This window comes from Mugil cephalus, chromosome 9 (assembly GCF_022458985.1).
Source record: "Mugil cephalus isolate CIBA_MC_2020 chromosome 9, CIBA_Mcephalus_1.1, whole genome shotgun sequence".
In the NCBI taxonomy this organism is placed as follows: Eukaryota; Metazoa; Chordata; class Actinopteri; order Mugiliformes; family Mugilidae; genus Mugil; species Mugil cephalus.
The window spans coordinates 11,433,698-11,459,524 of record NC_061778.1 but is presented as its reverse complement, the minus strand read 5'-3'; the positions used below and the strand labels follow the sequence as shown (position 1 = coordinate 11,459,524).

Below are 25,827 nucleotides of genomic sequence, written 5' to 3'. Positions count from 1 at the left end.
TCTAGCTGTAAAAGGAAGAAGAAAAAAAAACAAAAAAACACACAAGTGCTGTAACATAGTGTGTGGTATATTGTTTTTAACAGAGGGCTCAGGACAGCCCCAGCTTAGCCGAGTGTTTCAGGATGTTCCGAAGCGGAGAACCCTTTCCGATACAGCTTCACACGCAGGTCTGTCCCCTTTACACACACAGAGACTGCAGCACGTTCTGTCTGTGTGGCATGTTTGTGTCGGGGTGAACAGTGTCTGTGGTGTGTGTGCGTGCGTGCGTGCGTGTGGCTGATTATTAATTGGGGGCAGGCACACAGATATATAAATGTGCCTTGAAGGTAACCACACAGTTTCAGTGACTTGCGTCAAAGGAAAAAGCCAGCATGCGTATTTAGGGATTTTATTGGTAGTTGTTATTCTGCGGGGAGCATTTACTGTACGCACCCTGTAGCACGTGTGCATGTGTGAGCTCCAGAGGGACCAGAGAAATTATGACAATCCCTCCAGTGTAGTTGCCTTGTAGCTCAGTGGTGGGAATGTTGTTCTTTGTGCTGTGCTATGGTGTAATTATTTGGTGTCCTCATAGGCTCCGTTATTGTTCTATTTATCTTCTCTGTTGGTTATCTTGCGTTTTAATCTGACAAGATGTTTTATCTCCTCCCATTCCCTCTTCTTCGCCTTCCAGGTAACATTACTGCCCGTGTCCGCACCCCTGAGGCAGGTTCAGATGAAGCTATCAAGTCTATACTGGAACAAGCCAAAAGAGAGCTGCAGGTGCAGAAAGCTGGTGAGTGGTAGTTTGTTTTTTCTCGTCTCCGGAGACGTCGGAGCAGAGAGGGTTTTACATCACGGCATCATCATCGTGTCTGTCTCTCACGATGTCCCTTTTTTCCCCTCCCCTCCACAGACCTGTCCCATGCTCAGCCGTCATATACGGGACTTAAAGGCGGTGGCGGAGGTGCGGTGGGAAGCGGAGGGGGCGGCGGCGGCGGCGGATCAGACGAAGCCATTCGCTCCATCCTGGAGCAAGCTCGTAGAGAGATGGAGGCCCAACAAGCCGTACTGGAGCCCATCCTCAAAGCCTCATCTTCCTCTTCCTCCTCAGTGTCACTATCTCACAGGGACCTCCTGAGCTCTCCGCTCACCGCGCCCCTCCCCCCTTACAATCCCCTGGCGCTCTCCCTCAAAAAGCCCACCAGCTCCCTCTTGTCCTCGCCCTCTTCCCCGTCCCCGGTGCTGGACTTCAGCTCCGGCGTGAAGAGGGAGGGCCGGGCTTCTTCAGGGATGGACTTGTCCGTTGACGGGGCTCTCAGGCTGGGTCGGAGCTCCGAGGCTTCGGGCCGCTCCGGAAGCGCCGGGGGGCTGGGTTACTGGAGAGAACAGTGGTGGAACAACATGCATTCGGACCCGCGGAGGACCATGTCCAGTCAAACTGTAGAGGAGAACCACAACCAGGAAGACTCAAAAGAGGTCAGAGAGAGGCAAAAAAAAAAAAAAACCACGCTACGTTATCGTCCCTTTTCAGAGTTTCACTGCTCAGGTCGTTTTTTTTTCGACGGTTGCATGACTGCCTCTCTGTGTGCGTTTTAGGGAATATTGAGTGACAGTCTGTCTCGACACAAACCGTGGAACAAGTTAAACCAGAGGAGCAGAGAGCCATACCTCCGCATGCAGCCGTGGCTCAATGGAGACCAGGGGCAAAACACACACATCCAGCAAGCTCAGAACCAAGGTAAACAAATCACACACACACAGACACACACACACACACGCACACACTACATGGATTTATACAACCGTGCTCCATGGGCTGGAGCATTACTCTGAAAGCCTGATTAGAGCTAGTGGCTAGTTGTTACTGTCAGTCTGTCACTCACCCCACCCATCCTCTCCGCTTGCCTCCCACCCACCACCACCACCACCACCACCACCCCCCCTCCTCCCTCCTTCTCCTCCCACCATCCCCCCATCCCCAGTGCTATGGCAGTGTCAGCCAGCAAGCTGCTGGTTTGTCATGTCATAGACAAGTTAGTGTTGCAGCGCCAGATGGCAGCTCTGTGTGTCTGTGTGTGTGTGTACGTGTGTGTGTGTGCGCGTCTCTTTTTCTCTCTGGGGGTGTAAACAGCAGCTAATGTACACTGACAGCTCCTCATGACTGCTCTCTTCCAGCCTGCTGAGCTGCACAGCAGTACTACACAGACAGAGACAGGGAGATGAAGGAATAGGAGGAGGAAGCCAAAAAAGCCTCAAACTGAAAACTTAAGCACCTTTTGCCGTTTGTTTAACGGGAGTTAAATTAGTTGATGTGGTATGACTGAAGTCCCTCCCGAGCTCAGCGGGGAGGCGGAGATGAAACTGCGCTTTCTTACGCAGCGATATGTCGACCAACCTGTGTCGTCTCTCTCGCCCTGTCTGTTCCGCTCACGCAGAGGGTACCCCCAAGACATCGGCGAGCTGCAGCCCCGCTCCGGAGTCGCCCCTCAGTTCGGCCGAGGAGTCCGTCAATGGTCTCGGCGGGGATCCACTCGCTTCGCAGTCCTCCTGTCTCAAACCTCCGTCTGAAGATCCTTCAGGTGGAGAGTCTCAGCCCGGCACCCCGCTGCCTGTGCCAGGTCACTCGGGTCTCAGCATCCAGGAGATGGTCGCAATGTCTCCTGAGCTCGACACTTACGCCATCACCAAGAAGGTTAAGGAGGTGCTAACTGATAATAACCTTGGTAAGGAGAAAAAAAAAGAGTAGTTTTTCTTTCCCGTTGCGTTTTGGTGCCGTATAAAGCGCGTGGTTCAGTCTTTCCCTCTCTAATAATGAATTATCCACCCACTGAATCAGTTCGCTGAAATTACCATATGTTCTCCTTTCTCTTGTCTAATCAGGTCAGCGCCTGTTTGGGGAGACTATCCTGGGTCTGACTCAAGGTTCTGTCTCAGACCTGCTGGCCAGGCCCAAACCCTGGCACAAGTTGAGCCTGAAGGGTCGGGAGCCCTTTGTCCGTATGCAACTCTGGCTCCAGGACCCGCACAGCGTGGAGAAACTCATGGACATGAAACGCCTGGAGAAGAAAGGTGTGCAGCGAAAAGCTCAGAGCGTAGAAACGCGTGCGCGCTCCGCGCGGCGCAGTCCGCCGTCAGAAGCGATAAAGAAAAGGCTCGCGGATGTTACCTTAATGTTATCCGCTTAAGCATGCGTTTATTTTATAAATACTTGGGGAAAACGACACAAGCAGCAGCAGCCTTTGAATTACACATGCACATCTGCACAAACAATATCCTTTGTGCAGGACAGCAGAGCATGTTGTGCATATCACAGTCATCTTGGTGTGATGTCAGTACCAATCAGGACTGCAGACATCACGTACTGTATTCGATGTGACAGCTTGGGGACCGCCGGGGGCCTGCTTACTCACAGTCATCAGCACTCCTCTTCATCATCGTCATCATCATAATAATCATCAGTCCCTATAAGCTCGCATTTTTATTATTTGTTAGCCCTCAGCCGACTAAATCACTCCATCGTTCTGCGTTTGTCTCCGTTTGCGAGAGAATCGGCAGAGCCAATAGCCCTGGCACCCTCCCCCCCTCCCCTCCTCCTAGCTGCCTCAGAGTGACCCCTGACTGCCCACTTGAAGCTCTCTGTCTTAGGAGGTTGGACATTTGAACCTGCTTGTCGGTGCAACCATCCAGGATCAGTTTGCTCTCCTGATATCTCAAATCAGGACCAAAAAAAAAAACACTGAACTTAAGCTCGTGTGGACTCGTCGGGGGTTGCTCCGCATTCAGCTTCATTTTAGATTATTGACCAAAAGTAATGCATCCAAATTACAGCGGGCCACTAGCAGAGCCCAGAGGAAAGACATGGAGTCCAGTCTAGAGTAACCGTATTTGACCTCTCACCCTCGTGGTACAAGCCTGCGAGGCGGCGCACAACTTTCAGAGTGGTCTAACCTTGCTCTGAGGGGTTTTTCCCCTGCAACACTAATATATCTGGCAGCATGTATTGGGGTTGGGAAAATGTCAACCTCATGCGAAGCTGCCATGAGCTGTTCATTTTCAGCTCCTGGTGCCCGGAGTGAATAGTTCTGCTTGTTTGCTATAAAATGGAAGAGATGCATTCATTGTTGGTGTTGGCGAGAAAGACGAGAGCGACATCTAGTGGCTGACGAGGAGCCCGGCAGGGTTTGAGTCCGGCTCCGTGTGTCCTACCGGGAACTTAATCTGCTTTTATGGCCGCTCTTCTTTGCCCCCGTTTGTCATTGTGTCACGTGTCATTATGGACACCCGTGTTAAAATTTGACAAACAAAAAATGAACAGCGTCAGCAGTCTGGAGACGTCATTTTACAGCAGGTTCACGGGGCTGCAGGGAGGAGTGAAATGCTGGTTGACTGGTTGGCAAATGAATGTAAAATACATTTAAAGATTAATTCTTTGTTTTACACTTACACGATTCGACATGACACGTCAAAAAAATTCTAGCTTTTCCTATTACTGCTGCTACCCTTTTATTTTCGGGAGTGCTGACCTTCCTCTCTTTGTCTTTTTTTTTTTGTCTCTGTCCAGCTTACATGAAGAGGCGGCTGAGCTCCTTGAGTGATGGCCATTCTGTGGACCCGGGCCTCATGGGGCCGGAGTACGTGCAGGGCTCCCAGAGCCCGGGGCAGCAGCATCTGAAGAAGCCCAGGGTGGTGTTGGGTCCCGAGGAGAAGGAGGCCCTGAAAAGAGCTTACCAGCAGAAGCCGTATCCATCCCCGAAAACCATCGAGGAGCTGGCCTCTCAGCTCAACCTGAAGACCAGTACTGTTATCAACTGGTTCCATAATTACAGGTCAGGACTTAGGAAACAGATAAATACTCTACTCTAATGCTTGCAGCACTAAGATGTTCTCAGATTGATCCTTTTTCGATATGAAAACTACTATTATCTGAGCGTAAGTTAATTTCCGAATGTGCCGAATCACACTCTACTTTCTGTCGTTTAAATGTTTAAGAGGTTATAATTCGTAAAGTTGTTGACAAGCGCGACTGAACTCCTCTTTCTCCGTTAGGTCACGTATCCGGCGAGAACTCTTCATAGAGGAGATCCAGGCGGCTGGAGGCGTGGGGCCTGGCAGTGAGGGAGGATCCCCTTCCCTCCGTGGGTCCAAATCAGGGGAGGGGGACAGCTGTGATGGGACAGAATCTGAGGGCACAATGGAGGCGCGCCAGGGACTGGGCATGGGCCTGGAGGATCACAGAGGAGCGTTCAAAGACCACGACATGGAGGCTGAGTCTGAGGCAGGGGGCTCTAATAACTCCCCTGTCCAGTTAGACTGCACCACCTCAGGCTTAGTTGGGCCAGGCTCCAGCTGCGGAAACAGTGGACTGGGGCTCTTCGGCCTCACGGAGGCGTCCTCCAGTAGCTCTGCCTCTAGTACTAATGTCCCAGCCGCTGGCCCCACCAGAAACCCCAGGGACAACAATCTGCGCAAGAAGAAAGCAGCCAATCTCAATAACATCATCCACCGGCTGGAGAAGGCTGCCAGCAAAGAGGATCCCTCAGAGTGGGAGTTCTAGCTCCCCCCTGACCATCCTTCATCCCTCTCGTCTCATAACCTCACGACCTCTAACCTTGGACCCCTCCTGCTCTGTTCCAGTCGGAGAGTGGACACAGCCAAAGTCAAGCTCAGCAGCCATTTTTATTACATAGAAGCTTTCCGGAAAGAGGAAAGAAACAAAGAGTGGTTGGCAAAACCCTTAAAAGAAGATTTACTGAGTACATAGAAGAACAAAATAAGAGAACTTAAGTGTCTCTCCTTTTTTTTTTTTTTTTTTTTTTTTTTTTTTAAACTGAGTTTTGTTTTTGTACTGAGAAAAGCACTTAGCCGTCCTGCTGGCCTCTGGCCCTGCTGTACCTCCCCTATCACCAGCCACTGGTGCACCAGACTGGTTAGTCCTGAGCTGGGGTCTGACCCGCAGCTGGGGTTGAAACCCGGACTCAGTAAACACAGGCAAGGCCTGACACAGCAGCTGTCACAGTGATAGACACTGATAGATGATAGATAGAGACAGGAACTCTCTTACAAGAACTCTCACTTTCTTAAAGGAGATTTTTTCCGCTCTTCTTCTCACCTCCCAAGTGTCCACAAACCTCCCCTCACTCAGTGAGACGCCTCATTTTTCACACTGTAGAGTGACTGTTACAAACCCTTTGCCTTTTTCACTCACTGCGTGTGTGTGTGCGTGTGCGTGTTTGTATGTTAGGGGATCGTGTCAGTGTGCACCTGTGTACGTGTGTGCGTATATACACATCCAAAAAAAAAAGAAAAAAAAATACGGTGTGTGTATGTATGTGTGTGTGTCCTCTTCTCAATGGCAGCATGTTTTCTTTTTTATCTCACTCCTACACTCTTAAGAGGGTAGTGGAAGGCCTGCCGGCTGAGCTGCCATGGTTACTGATGTAAGAAAGATGAACTTTGACCTGTTGTGTCCCATATCCTATCCTGCTGACAGCCATGTGATGGCCAGAAGGATCTGTAATTCCTCACAAACACACGCACTCATCTGAAGAGGAAGGAAGGAAGGAAGGAACCCTCTTTTTTGCCTCCTTAAAACCTTCTTTTTAGGATGAAGGATGATCTCTGTTTTTTAAAATATTGCAATTTGGTTGCCAATAAGAGATTGCACAGTCTTTTGACTCTAAAGAGTACAAAATAGGGAATTTTAGGAAGCATTTTTAATTAGTTCAAAATAAGAAAATAAGAGAATAACAAGTTACTGTTTAAAAAAAAAAAAAAAGAAGCGAAACAAATTAGAATGGAGTAATATTGCGTTGTTGAAATACAATACGATGAATTCACGTAGTACTGTAGCTGTCTGACATGGTGATACTATACGTGTCTCTTTGTTGTTTTAGGTTGTGCACGTCACAGCTTTGCCCAGCACTGGACCTGCTGGGTGTGTGTGTGTGTCTGCGTGCGTGCGCGTGTGTGTGTGCGTGCGCGTCTGCACCACCGACAATTTTTCTCTGTTCACGAACACACATCTTTTTATAGGCCAAATCAGGAAGAGTGTGTGTGTGTGTGTTTGTTTGTTTGTTTGTGCGCGTCTCGTGTGCATTTGTACTTGCCTGCATGTAAGTCGGGGTCGAGGTCAATTCACTCGCAACGAAAGTTTTTAGAGGCGCGTCGTCGGAATTCGCGACTGAAAAAGAAAAATGGGTTTTGGCAAATGAAACGCGCGGCGCACGGAGCTCGACCGACCGACCGCGCGCGTCCCGAAGTGAATTCACCCCAACCCTGGTGTGAGTAGTTACCACTCTCCTCCAGTCTATCCTGTATCCAGGGATGTACGTCTTTTGCATCGAATTCTACTGTATACACTACAAATTATAAGGCATATCACCTCCTCCCTGTCCCACACAAGCCCTCAGTGCCTGTCAGCCCACTGCCTCCCCTTCGTGTGTGTGTGTGTAAGTGTGTGTGTAAGTGTGTGTGCGTTTGCGTGGATGCACGTGCACGCATGCCTGTCAATATACATGCGTGTGCACAAGTGTGCGAGATTGAGGAGCGTTCAGTGTTTCCTATGAGTGGGGTCATATTTCGTATCTACTTGCACACACTACTAGTGCACAACTGACACCCTTCTTTAAGCTGTTTGATGCGTTACCATTACATTAATCTTCTCACAAAGTAGTGTAATACTATGATTTACTGTAGCTTGGTTTTATTGCTATTTTGCATTTATAGTTTGGTTTTTATTCTGCTTATTTATAGGTGCTGTATTTTTCATTTAATGTCTTATCATTTGAGTTGTCTATTTTTTAAGGGATTATACTGTTCCTGAGGGCAAGTAACATTTTTATTAGACGTTATAGACTGCCGGCAGTATTGGTTAATATTTACAAAGATGTACTAGTTCTCATTTGTTTGTATATTCATGAATCCTAAAGTTTAGCGTCATTTCAATAGCTTTGAGAAAAAAAAAAAAGATGTGTTTGCTACAGTTCATGCTCCCGTAAGCATCAAGCTCTTACCACAACTGTTATGCTCTTAAACTGCTAGCTAGAGAATCAAAGGACATATCAAGATCAGTGGATATATGATCGCATATCTCTGTTTCTGTTTTCTATTCTCCAATAATGTTTTTTTGTTTCGTTTTGTTTTTCTTCCTGGGCAAGCCCAACACTAACGCTCGGCAGGGCATGCAGCTTTCTTTAGATAGACTTCGCCCGCTCATTAATCACATTAACATAATTAACTGGTCCAAATTGATACGGTTTGTCAAATAGGTCAAACGAAATTACCTAAACTTGAGAACACATGTTAACTTGAAAGAGGTCATATCTGCCAAATTGAGATTAGAGAAGTGTACCAGCTAGCAGGTGTGCTATGCCAGATCGAGCAGAGATAGCCAGCCTATGATTATGCAGAATTTCTATTGCAGTTAGTAACAAAGCACTTATTAGGATCTTTTTAAGACTTAACCTAGGACAGGGTCTGTAAACACTACAACAGAGTACGATCCCAGGAATCCTGGGAAGTGTATGCCTTTTTTTAAAAAAAGAAAAAAAAAGAAAAGTGGTTGTAAACCAAGCACAGACTCTTATCCACATCCTAACACTAAAAATTAAAACATAAGATAGTTGTGGCCGTGTTTTCTACAGAAGAAACTGTATTCCTATCCAGCAAACTCTTACTTCAAACTACAAGTGACAGTGTGACAGAAAGGGCCGTTGTCCTGTACAGTTGTAGATATTCCGAGTAAACCCGCCTGTTTGAGTTTCTAATCTCCTCAGTCCATCCTTAAAGCCTCGCCTTTTCCCTGAATGTACATCCGGATACATTGGCAGCCTGTCAAAAGGTACTGATAACGTCGTTGCACTGACTGCGTTACGATGCGTTAGCTTAAATTGGATTTTCCTAACGTGTCTGATAATTGTACAAAAAAGAAAGAAAGAAAGAAAGAAATCTCAAAACTTTGGCTCTTCCTGTGGACGACTGATGTGAGACATCTGTCTTCTGCGGCGCGCTGAAAGGAACGCCGCCTCCTGTTGGGCTGCTGCTTGGTCCGAACAACCACCGCCGCCGCCGCCGTGCGTTTTTATGGAGATGAACAGCTACTGTAAAGTATAAGCACTTAACCCATCAGCCATTTTATAGCCAGATCCATCAGCTCACCTGAACCACGTGAGATCATCAGATTTGTGCCTTTAACTGCCAAGCAGGGCACCAAACTAGTGATGTCATCCGACGAGTTGTTCATAACGAATCCAAAGTCCTGATCACAAATTTATTTCTCAGACTATTGGTACTTAAAGAACAACTTGCAGGTTGAATTAATGCGTGAGCGCGCACGCGACTGGACTTTACAGGCTCTAAAGTAAAAGCTATAGAGCCAAAAAAAAAGAAATACGGATCCTCGCAGTAGTTTTGACACTGAAGATGTTTATATTCGTGAACGGAGACCAGGAAACGGCGAGAACTCGGAGGAAAAACGTAGGCATTAACTTTTCAAAGGATCATTTACGAGAAGTGTAACTTTAACCTGCAAGTTGCTCTTTCACACTTTTTTTTTTCCTCAGCCCCCCTGGAGAGGGTTGTATATAACCGCCGGAGTGCAGTTGAAACGGGAGAAAACAAACTCGCGCGTTCTTCTTATGACTCACCCGCGGTCGCGTCTCAGTCCGGGTCTTGTTGTTTTCCCACAGTGCATTTCTTACGTTGTACATAAAACTAGCAGCGAAAGGCCAGAGCATTGAATGAAGGAGGAAGCATGCAGAAACAGCATACACTGTAATAACACTGAATTTATTCATAGGGCATTTTGTATTTTTCTGTTTGTGTCAGGTTTGCTGTGACATTAATAACGGCACTACAGGTATTGATAATGACGTGTGCCAATTCTAATGGTTATTTGGAAAAGAGACGTGTAAATACGGTCGATCAAGTAGCTATCGATTCATTTATTGTCACAGTATGCTTTTGTTTTGAAGGCAGGAGGAGAGAAGGGACGATTCAGGACTTTTCCATGATCCACAGATATTTTTCTACAAATTTAAATCAGATGATTCTATACACTGTTGAATAACATTGTAAAGGTGTAACAGATGCTGTATATCATATCATGTTTTCTGAAGTCGTAAAGCTTTACTGTATGATCTGTTGAAGTAGTGGTTATTCATTTGACATATTAGTTGTAATGGAAGCCCGAACAGCAGCACTGGTCACCATATTCAGGAAAAGAGGAAAAAAAAGAAAAAAAAAAAGAAGAAGAAAAAAAAACCTCAGATGTTTTTTGTAATACTTTTAAAATATATCTTATGAAGTGGGTTTTGTAAGGAAACACTTTCTGAATCAGCGGTGCTGTATGCATAGCACACTCAGTAATACATACACACATAATACAGCACAATACACTCAGCCTTTAAACTCCCCCTTCCACTTAACTTGCATGCTTTTATTGATTTTTTCTCTCACATTGGCTCCAGCTAATTTTTAAGTCTTAAACTATTTCCTCATGAACTGCGTTATCATGCTTTTGAAACTGTAACAGTTTTTGTTTTTTTAACAGCCAGAGATCGACTCTGGAGCGACAAACATTTCAACAATCGCCAGACTTAAAAGAGGAAGCAAAAAGCCAAATAGTGAAATAGTTATCCACTTCTGTTGAGAGGTTGCTGACTGGTTTTCTGTGTATTGCTACCTAGTGTCGTTGCTTCGGTTCACCCATAGCTTAAACCACAGTGTAGTCTGACAACCAAATGACCTGGGGAGACCTTCACCCCCGCGCTCCCTTTTTGGAAAGCTTTAAGATGCTTGTTGAGGCTTTAGCAAGTTCAGAGTGTTTTTAGATGATTTTTTCTTTTCCCCCTCCCCCTCCTTTACCGAACCCGTCATCAACAACGTGGAAGTAATAATTCTCATAACTTCTCCCACTGCTTATTTTTGTGAGTGTGCGCGTATGTGTGTGTGTTGTAGTACAAACGGCTGCATGACTGTAAAGGGATGGTTTTTATTTTTTATTTTTTTTTCTTTCTTTTCCGAAAGTTGTTTCCCCAGCACTTCTTGTCACTCCTGAGATGCTTTTCGTTTTTTCCTCCTCCGGGGCATCCCTCCCTCTCGTTTTTCCTCATGTATCATTGTTTCTTTATCTTTCTATTACTAAACGTATCATGTTGTTTGTTCTCAGCACTGTAAAACAGTCCCTTCTACAACATTGAAAAGCAATATCACTGTATGAAACGTTCACAATGTATTTGTTATGATTGACATTTGATTCATCATCATCATTATTATTCACATGCACCCTAGGTGTGATAATTGAAGTAAATCTCTTTTATACAAATACTAAAAGTGTGCTGTGTTACTTTTTTTTTTTCTTGTCGAAAATGCATTTTTTTTCTGTGGTTGTGTGGAATAAGTATTCTCAGAGAAAAGAGCGTTAGGGGGAAGCTTATTGGGGTTTCAGGGATGTTTTGGACAGCTTCATCCATTTACAGCTGCTGCAGGTGAGTTATTTTGGGAACCACTACATCAAATCCGAATAAAAAAAAAAAGAAAAGAAACGAGTTGGTCTTCAAATAACCGTGTTTTTGCTCCTCGACAGGACGTTACGCGGACCTGCAGGTGGAGTTTTCGGCCGCAGTGCGCACCAGCGCCGAGCAGAAGGAGCTGATCCTGAAACTGGAGCAGGACCTGAGCACCATCCAGTCCATGTCCTCCCTGCCCCGCCCCGACGCGGACGGGTCCGAGTTCAGCAACATGGGGAACATACCGGACCCCATCAAAGAGGCCTCTGCTATGTTTACCGGTGCGTCGACAACAAAAAAAGAAAAGAGAAAAAAAAAAAAAACTCAATGTATTAATTTTAAGTGATATAATACATTGAATTTTCTGCGTTTAAATTTAAAGCTTTAATTTAATCTTTTCCTTTTAGAAAAAAGAAAGTTATTTTCAAATGACCCCTTTGCGCCAAAGTTAATCTGCCCCAAATAGCCAACGTAATGCATCAGCTGCGCGGACGTGGGATAAGATTCTTCACATGATCGCAGTCTTTGCACATTAGAAGCGGGAATTAGCTTCAGACAAACGCTGAAGCCAACAAGCAGATTAACGGTCACGTCTCTCTGACGTGTTTAACATTTAACGGTTCCAGTCAGGACGCGCTCTCCCACAACATGCACTCATTTATTCTCTGTCGTTAAATAACGGTGACTAAACGGGCAGCAAAGTTGAGGTGTGTTTCAGCAAACGGGGGTTCACTGGGAGTTTAACATTTAAAAAATTGACTGATTTGCTTCGTCAGGGCCCGGTAGAAGCGTTTGGAAGAAGAAGTCGTCTCCAAAGCTCAAAATCAGTAGAAACCTTTTCCTGAAGCCAGATTTAACTTTGGCGGAGTCTGTCCTGTAAACGGAGACGCCCGTTTCCCCTAATATGCGAGTTAAAAATAACCGCAAATTTACAGCCACTTACTAGTTAACAGAATAAGACGTATTTCAGTGGCGTTAAATATCTGCTCTAAAAAGTTCTTTAAAAAAAGACCAGATATCAAAGCGAGACAGACGGAGATAAGTGTTCCTGTGTTGAAACCGTCTGATTTAATCACTCGTCTTTTATGTCCGCGTGTAATTTCTGCACTTAAACGCGTTTGTTTTAGTGCAGGTGACACCACATGACTAAACACGCAGTTCATAAGCTACGCTGGTGGAGACGAATGCGTCCCGGTGCAACAGTCCTGCACTAAATTCCCTCTTCTTGGCGTTTATACTGTTCGGTTTAAGTCGGAACGGCGTAAGAAAAGCGGTAATTCAACTGTGTGACCGATCAAAATAGTCGAGCTTTGGTTTGCTTACGGGAGTTGGGACCACACACTGTCCGTCTTCCGGGAAGAGGAGATAATCACAGCCGTACTCACCTGGCTGATGCGACACATATGTTATCTAAATAGAGGAAGTAAATCTTGGCTCGCGTTGTTTATCTGTGCTCTGTGTGTTATCTGCAGGTTCAGGCGTGAGCCCTCATCCTGAGCTTCCTCAGGGCCAGATGGACTCTCTGCTCTCCATCATCTCCAGCCAAAGGGAGAGGTTCCGCTCCCGCAACCAGGAGCTGGAAGCTGTGAGTCACACAGTCTCTCTCATTCTCTCTCACACTCCTTGTTTTTCTGTCTTTTGTTTTTTTTTTCTGGGAGAAATAATCCCCCCGTCTCCCCTGTTCCCTCCGACCCCTGCAGGAGAACCGCTCCATGCAGCAGACCATGCAGGCCCTGCAGAGTGAACTGGACAGCCTGAGAGCGGACAACATCAAACTCTACGAGAAGATCAAATTCCTGCAGAGCTACCCGGGCAGAGTAAGTCAGTCTGTGTGTGCACTGCGAACGAATGCGCTCTTACGCGGGCGACGTTTCCTCTCGTTGAAAATTAAACCGACGTTTGCTTTCTCTTCGCTGTAGGCCGAAGGCAGTGATGACACCGTGATGCGTTACTCCTCCCAGTACGAGGAGAGGCTGGATCCGTTTGCTTCCTTCAGCAAGAAGGTACAACGCACACAGCTTAGCTTCACACGTCAGAGGGAATAAAAATTTTAAGTGTCAGTTTTTAATCCAGATTGTTGTTTTGTGCTGCAGACTTCACTTGTCTCACCACATAATCCCAAACAACTATCCAACTTCACTTTAGAGAGATTTAACAGATCAATTTGAGAAGATCTGGACATTGAGTATGTTTACCTAAAAGGAAGGAAAGTCTCCTTTTTCATCCATAAAAGAACAAACTGCTCTTTAATTTGACTTATGGCTCAGAATGATTAAATCTAAACACCTATAAAAAATAAAAATGTAGACATTATTATTCAAATAAGACCGAACCTTCACTCTTTCAGAAAGGTGTAAACTATTTTTTTTTTTATTCAGAGCAGTGACATGATTTTTTTTTGTTTGTTTTTAGCACACAAACAGTGCTCTCCAGCATTTATACACAAAACTGCATTTGCTCGACAAAAATCAATATATTAATTTTACACCTGTGAGCAAACTATTTAAATTTAAAAAAAGAGATTCTGTCTTGTCTTTTTGTTTTTTTACTGATTAAAGTCGGGATTGATCAATTACACAAGAGAAGGAGGTGCAAGCGCCTTCATCTGTCAGTAGAGCAGCACCGAGCGCAGACACAATATGTCGAGATCATAACAGGGACCGCGTTGCTCTTGTCACCGCTGTCTCAAAAATATTATCTGCAAACAACAATGGATCTGTTTCATGCATCGGGGAGATGCAGGGACTGAAGTTATTGCACGGTTTATTATTATTATTATTATTATTCTTTACTCCGTTTGCCCGGAAGTGTTGTCAAGTCTCTGCCGTTGTGTTTTCAGGAGCGCCAGCGTCGATACCTGAGCCTCAGCCCTTGGGATAAAGCCACTCTGGGCCTGGTGAGCCTCAAACTTACTTACACACGTCTAATGTGATCGTTGCAAACTTTTCATCCGATCTTCTCGCTTCTCTCAGGGACGTGTGATTCTCTCCAACAAGGTGGCCAGGACCATTGCTTTCTTCTACACCCTGTTCCTGCATTGTTTGGTCTTCTTGGTAGGTTCGGTCTTATTGTCCGTATTCACCCTCTGGTCTCGAGCTGTGTAGAGGACTCACAGGACTCACCTGTTACCTGTGGTTTCTCAGGTGCTGTACAAGACGGCTTGGAGCGAGAGCATCGGCAGAGACTGCTCAGCCTTCTGCGCCAAGAAGTGAGTGTCCCGTCCCGCGGCTGAACTCAAACGCAACATTTTTATATCGCCGATACTTACAGGTGCTTCTCTGTTGCTCTCAGGTACTCCGACCACCTCCACCGTTTCCATGAGAACGACCAAAACCTCTAAGCTGTCCTACAGTAAAGCCGACGTGTCCCATTGAGACGGAGCTGCTTCAACATTAACATTAATCCACATAGAAGTGTATCTGCTCATGCTCCTCTGTTGCTGTTGCGGTAGCTGATGTCTCCACTAGGGGGCGATCCAGGGCTGTAAACTGAAAGGATTCCCAAACAGCTTTTTGTTTCCATTTCTTTGATCTTTAATAGCTTCAAATTAACATTTAAGTTTAGATAAGTCGAAATAATAAAAAGGGGTTCTTGAGTTTTCTTCTTATTTTTTTTTTTAGATTAAATCAACTCTGAAAGGCAATCGTTGATGGTGAATAGCATCAAAATTAAAATTAGGTTTACCTCTCTACACCAAAGGGACCACAATATGGGTTTATTATTATTATTAGAATTATTATTTTAACTGGAATATTTTTGAGTGATTGAGGGTTTGACCAATGAAAACGTATACGGTGGTGATATTATCATTGAGGTCTGATTAAAGGTTGTACTGTGATAGCACAAGCTTTTATTGTAGCACTTCTATCGTGTTACTGAGGGGGAAGTTTTAGGAGGTTATGGTGGTGGAGAATATTATAAGTTTGCTTTTCATTCCCTTTGCCCTGTTTGAGATTAACTGATAAAATTGCTAAGTGATCGGTAAGTATAGTTTTTAATGGTCTATGTCTTCTGTTACTGTAACTTGCTGGTAGGAGGCCTTTGCTCCTCTGATAGACGAGGATGCAGTAAAGCATCACTGTGCATGTTTACCTACTTACTTCTCTCATTTCTGACTGTCATCGCTGATATATATTCCAAATAAAGACTATGCAGTAACTTGTCCTGTATGTTTTTATTTATTTAGTTATTTATTTATTTTTTCATTAATAGATACAGAATATGTTTGGGTTACACTCACAGACATGTCATTTATATACATTACGTTATATATTCCTAGAACTTTTGTGCCGTGGGCCTTATCTTCTCAACCTTTTTGAGCTTTAATGAAGTTAAGACACTGGTGGAATCAGGAAGTAATGATCTGAAACTGACCTGATTACAGATTTGTGTTTTTGTGTTTTCTCTTGAATCAAAATTCCTAAATCGTTCATTAACATTTCTGATAATGTTCTTCAAATCCCGTTCTTGAAACTAACCTTTAATCCACATATGGGAAATTACCTTGTCACAGTAGCGCAGAATCGGGTAAAAAATATATCCAAAAAAACAAAAAGACAGTATCAAATTGGGAAGAATGTACAAAATATACAAGAATATACAGCCCTCTGTCAGTGTATACAGTGTGGGCAGGGAATTTCAAAAATGCTAAAATATTTACACACATGTAAGGAATCATTAGAGTGGTGGGTAGCTTCGTTTTTTTAATATGAACATCTGTGTATCTGCACACTTCATACTGGCTCGACTACTTTAAAAAAAATAATTTCTGTGGGTGTAAAAAGGGGAGAAACTTTTTTTGGGGGGGGGACAAATGTGAAGACCTAAGTTGACCTCTTTTTCTCTTCTGTCTTCATTTTGAGCTCGTCTACTGTAAAAACATCCTGTTCGAACGCGTATTTGACAGAGTGACTGATCCGACTGTTTATTGTGAGGATGGCGAGAGAAGCGATCGACCTTGTGTCCGACAGTTTTGGTGGAAAGTCTTTTTCCAGAGAAGGAGGGAAGTCCGATCTGGCTCTGGCCAGCGCCAGAGGGATCGGCAGCGTGTTTCCTGATTGGATGGTTTAAAGGATGTGACCGGAGGATCAGCAAGTCCTGAGACCAGTTGAACTTCCTGAGCTGTCACAGGAAGTCCAGACTCTCCTAGGCCTCAGTGGTGTTGTCGTCCTCTCGGCTCACAAATACTCTACATACTGCTCTTTCACTGAAACTGATTTTGATCTCACCAGAGCACCAAATGTGTATCAATTCGCAGCTGAAAGGAGTCCCCCAGTAAATCAGCTATTTATTCCCGTCTTGTCTTTTTAAATGAACACGTTCATAACTCACATTTAAAGGTTTTGTGCCTTGAGGAGAATGAAGAATCTTAACAGTCCGTCATCCTTTAATTATTAAAAGCTAATATTTCAGCCATCTCCGTATCTTTTAAGTGAGTTGACGATGGGGAAAGGCCGCGCAGGCCGATAACGAGCACCCTCGGGTCTGTTTAACAGCTAGCCCAAGAGGTTGAAGTGGGAGCGGGCGACTAATGTCTGAACACACACGGAAGGAATGTGCTGATCAGTGAGTCGAGCCTCGGCACCGAGGGCTTCCTGCATCTTTTAGTCCGACTCCATTATTCATGAGAGGCCCCCTTCCTGAAGAGCACCTCAGCTCACGGCCATTAAAGGCTAACGAGACCACAGACGTAGACTTCCTCCAGATTTCACTGCGTCCTAAGCCCCACTTTTCTTATCAGCCAGAGGAGGACTCTGCGCTGATCTCAGCACAACTGCAGCCTTAATACCTCCCTCCATCGCACATTTCACCTTTAACCTCAAAACCCGAGCGCACCCACCTCCTCCGTCCTCTCCTCTCGCTCATCCCCATCCCTCGTTCCTCCGTATCCTTCATCTCAGCCTCTCCAGCTGCCCATCGCCGGCCACATAAATATTAACAGCCTCCGTCCGTGGAATAACAAAGGACTTAAGTAAGCCTAATGGCCTGATGTTATTTTTACTGCAGTGGGCCGGTCATTTCACCTGGGCTGATCCTCGGCCTGAGAGCCGGGCGCTGATGGGTCAGCGATTTATTTTTGTGCCTCGTCATGTCACCGTTTCAAGGGGAAAATGTCACCCTGCGGCGAGGGAGGCCGAAGAACTATAAAAAGAAGAGCACATTGGATTATTGTACCCTTTTTTTCATTTCTATCTTGGGTTCAGCAGAGGGCAGTAAAGTTTTTGTTTTGTTATAAATATGAATTATTTAGCTGACTCTTGTGACTGTAATCCCTCTTCCCTGTGTCTGCCTGCAGCCTCCTTGTCCTGTGTCCTCTGCTCCCTGTTTGGAAAAAAAGTTTCCCCTTAATATCACGTATCTTAATGACCCATCGAGCTGCACCTGCATTTTTTTTTTAATAGTTAAAAAATAGTTATGGATGAAACTTAATAGTTTCATCCATAAAAAATATTTGAAGTTCCAGGAGCCCAAAGTGAGGTCCTCAAATATTTAGACAGCCACCCAGAAGCATTGGTGTTTTTGGTGCATTTACAATTATTTTCGACTAAATTGTTAGGTTTTTAAGGCTTTTAAGATTTGAAATGTTGGTTGTACGTGGGCTATGAGTGATACAGTCCACATTTAATCAGCAATAATCTCATCTGCAGATCTGCAATCTGCAATCTCTGCAAGATTGAAGCAAAACAGCCACATTGTGGTTTGTTTCTGGCGCATATTAAGATTATACGTTGGATATAAGAGGGTCTTAAACAACACATAGACTTGAAAATAGGGAAATACAGTTAACGGATGAAACAAAATGTGAAATATTCTTTAAATACTTTATAAAAATTTACCTTTTTTAATTGTTTTTTTAGGGTTTTTGTTAAATTATTGTTCAATTATTGTTATTTTGTTTGTCCGCCACTAATCATTCAGAGGTCACACTTTACTTTACAGTATGTTTTAATGAGAGTTGTCCAGCACACATGTAGGTTTGGGGTCTAAATTCTTGGCGTTTGCGGCGCCTCGGGGGGGGGGGGGGCCTGACGATGATTCCCGGTGAGACAAGAATTATATAAGGTGTGAATATGAATCCTGCATCATCCTGGGAGGTACAGGTTATTGTTTTTTGTTTAGTTTTTCCCCCACCCCAGACATCCCTCCCATTCAGAGGCATCGTCTTCATTCATTTCTCTGCAGCTGTGAAAATCTCATTCAGTGCTTTGAGTGAACTAACAAACCATTGAGGATTTCTCTCCTTTGTGTCACTAAGTAGCTCAGGCCCTGTACTGCCGAGGACTGTTGCGTGGATACAAAGAGTGTGTGGGAGTGTGTGTGTGTGTGTGTGTGTGTCTGTGTGCGGAAGAGGAAGGGTTGTTAAGAGAGTTTTGGTGTCTGTGAGGTTGTGTGTGTGGTGGAGAGGCGTCATTCATTTTATTACATAAAAAACAAATTAAAATAATCCGGTAACATTTTTGTCATAATCCCCTTCGGAAATGTCCCCTTTCTCTCTTTCGTCCTCTCCTCTGTCTGCATGAAGTCGGCTTACCACCCCTCCATATCACCCACACCCTCACCCCTTCCCCCAGCCCCTCCACCCCCCTCGTGGGTGTTGCTATGGAAACAGGCCTCCTCTGTCAGGTGGCTCCATGCTGAATGCTCCCCTGCGCTCTGATTTGCTCCGACAACGTCTGGCTGATTCACTCGGGCCACGTGATCCCGGATCAGCCAGTCCGGACGCCGAACACGAGGCTGGTCTCTGCTGTGACCCCTGCACCCCCACCTCTAGTCAAGTCTCTCCCCACCCTGGCTTCCTCTCACCTCATCCCCGGAGAAGTGATGAGAAGTGACGGCTCGATGAGGATCATGTTTATTCACAGGCAAAAGATGCGATTGTAAAGCCATTACTGAGAGAAACGGCAGATTAACATATTCAAATGAAATATTCCTGGGCTGATGTTTGGAGCCACTGGACTACATCTCTTTATCAGTTCTTAGCGTTGTTTTATCAGCTTGATACTCAGTGACCTTTTATAATTTTATGATAATTGCTTATTTATGGAATATATTATCTGCTCCTTCTCAGAAAGAGAAAAAAAAACATGATTTAATTAGGATTAGGACGGGATAGATAGGATTTTCAAAACAAAATTATACACTATATATGTTAACATTTATTTATTTTTTGCCAATTTCTTAATTTACATTATATTTCCTTCACCTACATGAAATGTGCAAACCCAGGTCAGGGCAATGCCAAGTGTAATCACTTAATATACATATTGGAGCTCTCCATGGTGAGTTCAAAATAGGCCGGAAGGATGACAAATAATGTCGAACAGTTATTTCTTATCTATAGTAGTGAAATCTGTGATATCTATTACAATGGCCAAGTAAAGCAAATAAAACAAAACTACAGGAAACTCCTTGAGACAAATGGTAATTGGTTCCCTCATATTGACTGAACATATAAACATATAAGCTGCATTTTAGTGACTGAACCTGTTGTTAACAAAATGCAACAGACAAATGATATATTCAGGTAGATTCGGGTGGTAAAGGGATACGCCACCCCTATGTGAAATTTAGTCACTCACTGTATTCCCCAGAGATGGATAAGTGAGAAAAAATGTTTTTAAATCGGTCCAGGAATTATCGAATTGTCCTAGTTCGGCAGTGCAGCTGTTAGCTTTAGCTTAGCACAGGCTAATGTAGTGTTGCCAATTCGCCAGTTGTTCACAAAAGTGATAAATAAACTGTACATTCAAAAACAGCACAAAGGTCAATGCAATTAACACAGATGGACCTAAAAACAACACCTGAAAACCAGCCACGCCGATGTGTTGATGGAAATTGGGGGTTTTCAGATGCTGTCTTTACCAGAATATGGTCCCTAATCTATATCTGTCCTAGGAAATCCCTTCGCGTTAATTGCATTGACATTTATACTTGATGTGAGTGTACAGGTCACAAGACGTAATTAGGAAAATTCCGTTCTTGAGTTTCTCTATCACTTTTGCGAACAATTAGCTAATTGGCAACGCTAGATTACAGCACCTATGCTAAAATAAAGCTAACAGCTGTGCTGACGGATTAGGACGATTCCTGGACCGCTTCTTCTCACTTATCCAACTCTGGGGAATATGGTGAGAGACTAAATTTCACACAGGGTTGGTCGTATCCCTTTAATGTCTGTTTATCTCTGAGGGAAGCTGCAGATTTAGATGCAGTACGACTTCCTTTGTTTAAAACCCCACTTAGAAATAAAGGCCCAGCTGCTACTTTACAAAAGATTCGGGGTTTAAAATGTCCGGGTTAAACCAGAAGGATATGAACCATAATATCATTTAGTAAAATACAGTATGTTACACTTTAAGTTTTGCATACTTAATTCCATATTTGTTACAGGTTGCTGCTGCTTTTATGTTACAGTAAACTGCATTGACAGTAAAAAGTAATATTTATTTTAGTGACTGATAAGGAACTATGCACATGTATAGTACAGTGAACACTGCTCCTGCATCTGTCACTGTCTTTCAATATTTGTCCTTTACATTAACAAGTATATATATATATATATATATATATATATATATATATATATATATATATATATATATAGATACATGACTTACCGATGTGCTCTCCGCATCTTCCTGTTGTTGCTTCCTCGTGTTGTTTACGATGTCGTCGATAGTGTGGTTTACTGTGCTATCTTAGGCCGAGCTCTAGGGTCGCTGGGATGACATCATTGCGCATATATATATACCATGTGAAGGCAGTGTATCTGTGCAAAGTTGGTTTACCATGAAAACCCTCTGATGCTCTGATGTCTGTTACAGGTAGAAATACTGAGAAAAAAAAAACACAAATACCTGGAAACTGTATTCAAGGCCGTTCCTTGAGTAGCTGTTTGTTGTGTTTCCTGAGCTCCATAAACTTGGCTGGCAGACATGACTTACCGATGTGCTCTCCGCATCTTCCTGTTGTTGCTTCCTCGTGTTGTTTACGATGTCGTCGATAGTGTGGTTTACTGTGCTATCTTAGGCCGAGCTCTAGGGTCGCTGGGATGACATCATTGCGCACATCATGCATCGCCTCCTGCCGCCTCAGCGGGAGCGATGCAAGCAGGGTGATAGGGAAAGCAGGCACTGCCCCACTAATTTATTGACGCCTCGGCGAAGCGCTCGCAAGTGAAAGTTGACTCAGATTGACACCTCAGACGCGGCGCGATGAGCTCTAACTGGGACTAGCACCAGTCTGTACCCCGGCGCACATACTGGAAAGACGTGACATGTGTTTGTTAAACAGAGACTGAATTATTTCCTACAATTTGTTCCAGGATCCCAAACATTCGAGGGCCGCCGTCAAGATGTTAAAGTAAGTGTCCAAAACAAGCGTTAAAGGTTGCTCCATAAAAAGAGACGGATTGAAACCTTTTAGGTATTAGTCAGGTTGTTGCATTTGGATGACTTTTCTATAACAGATGTTAACAGTCACTTCAACCGAAAGCTCAAGGGATTCGTGGAAACTGCGTCCTATGATCCTGCATGGATACGTGTGGAGTGCAGGTCAAGAATATCCTGCGTTGGGTCAAAAAAAGATCCGTAGCGGTGAGGAAGTGAAAGTCTTCTTGAGTGACTCACCTCTAAGGAAACAGCCATCATGCATCGTGGAAAAACTATTTCCTGTCACATTTTGTTTTGTTCCCCATTTTAATTGTATTTATTCTTGACATTCCTCTGTGTTTTTTTTTTCTATTTCTTTTCCTTCTCCACCAGAGAGTGTCTGGCATATTGGTTTGGACTGTGTTGGGTTGCAGCGCAGTAGTAATTCATACAGTACATGGCAGACTGTACACTCCTTCTATCTCATGTCAAAAACAACACCTTCTTCAAAGTTTTTTTTTTTTTTTTGCACCTCCGTGGTGTGTTTTTCTGGTCAGGAGACGGTGAAGGGCAGTTTCTTATTAAAGCCTGCTGAAACATTGATCCTCAAACAGCCCCAGGAGGCCAATCTCCATCTTAGCCACTTTAGATGCTTTCACAGGAAATCAACTCAAAAGCATCTCTCTTTCTTTCCCCTTTTGTCTCCCGGCTCCCTCCCACCCACGCCTCACCCCTCTGAAGTCTAAATATGGTATATACAATATTTGAACTCCTGATCAATAACGCCCACTGAGGATGTTGTGTTGCCTGTGTGCACATTTGTGTCGTGGGCCATCGAACTGTACTGTACGCGAGCACAAAGGGTGGAATGGAAAGCACTGACCTTTAGTGGAGAGGCTGGAGGAATAAAGAAGGAGCAATGTGATAATTTGGACGGGGGGAAATGAGACAGAAAGGAAAACAGATGGGAGAGACGGACACTGAAGGATCTGTGGATGAGCAGCAGGCTGAAGCGGCCACTGCCCCCTCGAGGCCCCCGTCGATTCATCCTTCCGGCAGGAAGTGTTTGAGGATCAATAAGAAGCGAGGGTCTCGGGAGAGAAACAAAGAGAGAGCCCTCGCCCCAGCCCAGGTCTCTTTTTGTTTCATTAAGCAGCTCCTCGCTTTATTCTGGGGTTGAATTGAAAATAATGAGCTTAAAGGTTCCTGTCATCATCACTGCTGATGAAAACAACAATGGGGGCTCCCATCTAGTGACTTCAAGGGGGCTGCAATCTCTAATCTGTGATATTATATATATATTTGAACCATTATTAGTTTTGTTCACTGTCTTACTTTGTACCAGTTAAAAACCCTCTTCAATCGGAAACGTCTTCACATTGTTCATGTTGATCTTCGCTCTCAACTGTGATGTCTCGCCTTCATCTGTCTCAACGCGATTTGAACTGTGGCCCACGACGCTGCTTTCACACAGTGGGACACATGAAAATCCAAGAGACATGATTTCATATAATTTGTTTTCGATTTCTGTTACATTTTTTCTTCACCAGACTATTTGTTTGTAAAGCATTTCAGCATGTTTAGTCTGCGTATTGTTAAACTGAGAAATATATTAACGGTTTCCTCATGTGAGATCTAAGTAAGACAAAGAACCGTTGAAAGGAAAGGATGTTACCAGGAAAAAAAAAAAATTAATAAAATGATTTATCAGTATTTTACCAGGTTGTGGTGTAACCGGTCCTAACTCTATTAGATCTTTGCACAGTTTGCTTCCTTGTTGACAGCTCAGTGCAGCCTGAATAACACTGGCAACAATTCAATCACATTTGCCTACTAATCATTACACGGATCACTTAGAGCTACTTAACAGTCTGAGAAAAGAGTTTTGAAAACAAGATCACAGCGCGGCGGCGCAGGACACAAGCAGGTACCGAGTGGATGGTTTAAAAGAAAACACGGATTAAATTCTGACCTTCGAGAGCGACTCGTCCTCTCCTACTACCAGCTGTCTAGAGCCCGATCAGGCTATTAGTTTAGCCCCTTAACCCCAGAGTCAATCCTCTCAGAGAGGATTTATAATGAAGGTGTGCTTAAGTCCCTGCGTAACTCACTAAGAGGTAAACATCAACAAGCCATGTGAAAAGTCTCATTTGGCAAAACAGGACGCATGTTTTCATTTTAAATGCTGTTACGAACCCAGTGCCGGGCCCACACGTACAGGGATAAGCCATAACATTACGACCACCGACAGGTGTTGAGAATAACACGGATTATCTCGTCATCATGGAGCCTGTCAGTGGGTGTATCTGTTAGGTGGAAAGAGAACATTTTGTTGTCGGTGTTTAGGCATTACAAACAGGATTTGAGGATTTGAAAACGACTCAATTGAGATGACCACACGAGCAGCTCTTGTTGTGTTCGTAGTCTGCTGTGGTTTGAACCTACCAGAAGTGGTCTGGTGTCACTGTCGTGGCTGACTGATCGCACGCACAAAACGAAGGATGACTCAAGCTACAGGCGAGCTACTGTGGCTCACGCTGGTGAAAAAGTTAACACTGGTTCCGGTAGAAAGGAACACACAGTCTGCATCTGCAGACCAGTCAGCGCATCCATGGTGACCTCTGTCCACAGCTGAAAGTGGCTACGATGGAGGCGTGAGCTTCAGAACTGGACCACGTCGCAAAAGAAGAAGATGGCCTGGTCTACCTTGATGCTTGGCGCCAACCTAAGACAATGTTGCAGAATGGTACTCCCCAGTGGCAGCGGCCTCTCTGCAGGACAGTGCATCCTACCATAAAGTAAAAATGGTTCGGGAGTAACACAAGAATGAGTTCAAGGTGTTGTCCTCCAGATTTCTAGATCTCAATCCAATGAAGCATCTGTGAGATGTTCTGGACAAACAAGTTCAATCCAGGAAGCCAAATCTTACAAATTTCAGGATACGCTGGTAAAGTCTCTGCATATACTCTACACATACTATGGAACACATTGGCTGGTCTAGTGGAGACCACGCCTCAATGGATCAAGACAGTTTTGATGGCAAACTGCAATATTAGGCAAAGAGTCATAATGTTATGGCTAATCAGTGTACATATATTACAGTTTTTACCAGAAAAGGAGGAGTTGTCCAGGCATCCATTCATTTATTTTCTGTAACTGCTTGTCGTCTATCGCATCTGTCATTGGGCGAGAGGTGGGGTACATCCTGAACAGGTCACCAAAGAGACAGGCAACCAGTTTTGCTCGCATTCACTCCTACACCAGTTTAGAATCACCAATTAACTTAATGAGCATGTGTTTGGAAATTGGGAGGAAGCAGAAGTGCACGGAGGGAACCCACGCAGACACACAGAAAGGCCACCAGTCGGGGCATTGGATGTTTGAATGTTCTCCAAGCATTGTATCATTCAGGCAAACTATTTACCACAATTTTGACTGATTTTACAGCGTGTCCCTGTTGTTTTGAGTTGTTTCTTCTATGCAATTTCTTCACTGTGTCAAATATTTGCAGCATTTTTTCCTTTTTTTTTTATCCAAGTAATACTGATGTCATATACCCACCTTCTTTTCACTGCCTATGTGTTGTATTTGCCATCACAGCAGCAGCATCTGTTGGCATGACTTCATGGTTGTCACCTCTTAATTTGTCAAGACGGCAGAGCGTTGCATCAGTCAGAGGAGTGAAATCAAGTGTTTCAGGGTCTCTCAAGAGGGTTGAGCTGCTCCGACCCTCCTCCTCTTGCTCAAAGACACCAGTTATGGCAACAATAAAAGGGCGTGGCTCCTTTAAGGGCAGTGTTAAATAGATCAGTGAAACACAAACACACTCACAGTAAAGGAAGAAGGTAAATTCAGACAAGGACACACAGAATATGCCAGTGCTTTGGTGCACCTTCAAAATAAAAGCCTCCATTTAATAAAACTGGATTGGGGTGATGGGGAAATACGAATTGTGCAACAAAAGGATG

The 25,827-nt window shown here is 44.3% G+C and overlaps 1 protein-coding gene across 4 annotated transcripts in view; it reads left to right on the top strand.

The window, feature by feature from the left end:
• cux1b (cut-like homeobox 1b) overlaps positions 1-11,313 on the top strand; it is a 54,497-nt gene extending 43,184 nt beyond the window's left edge. For 3 of the 4 annotated variants that reach the window (XM_047594435.1, XM_047594436.1, XM_047594438.1), the window contains 8 exons: positions 84-167; positions 674-775; positions 896-1,458; positions 1,579-1,720; positions 2,418-2,705; positions 2,863-3,051; positions 4,544-4,808; positions 5,029-11,313. In XM_047594435.1, coding sequence (XP_047450391.1) covers positions 84-167; positions 674-775; positions 896-1,458; positions 1,579-1,720; positions 2,418-2,705; positions 2,863-3,051; positions 4,544-4,808; positions 5,029-5,536 — 2,141 coding nt within the window. In that variant the 3' untranslated portion in view covers positions 5,537-11,313. The remainder of the gene's footprint in view (positions 1-83; positions 168-673; positions 776-895; positions 1,459-1,578; positions 1,721-2,417; positions 2,706-2,862; positions 3,052-4,543; positions 4,809-5,028) is intronic. The other variant, XM_047594437.1, reaches the window with a different exon arrangement.
• The last annotated feature ends 14,514 nt before the right edge of the window (positions 11,314-25,827 follow it).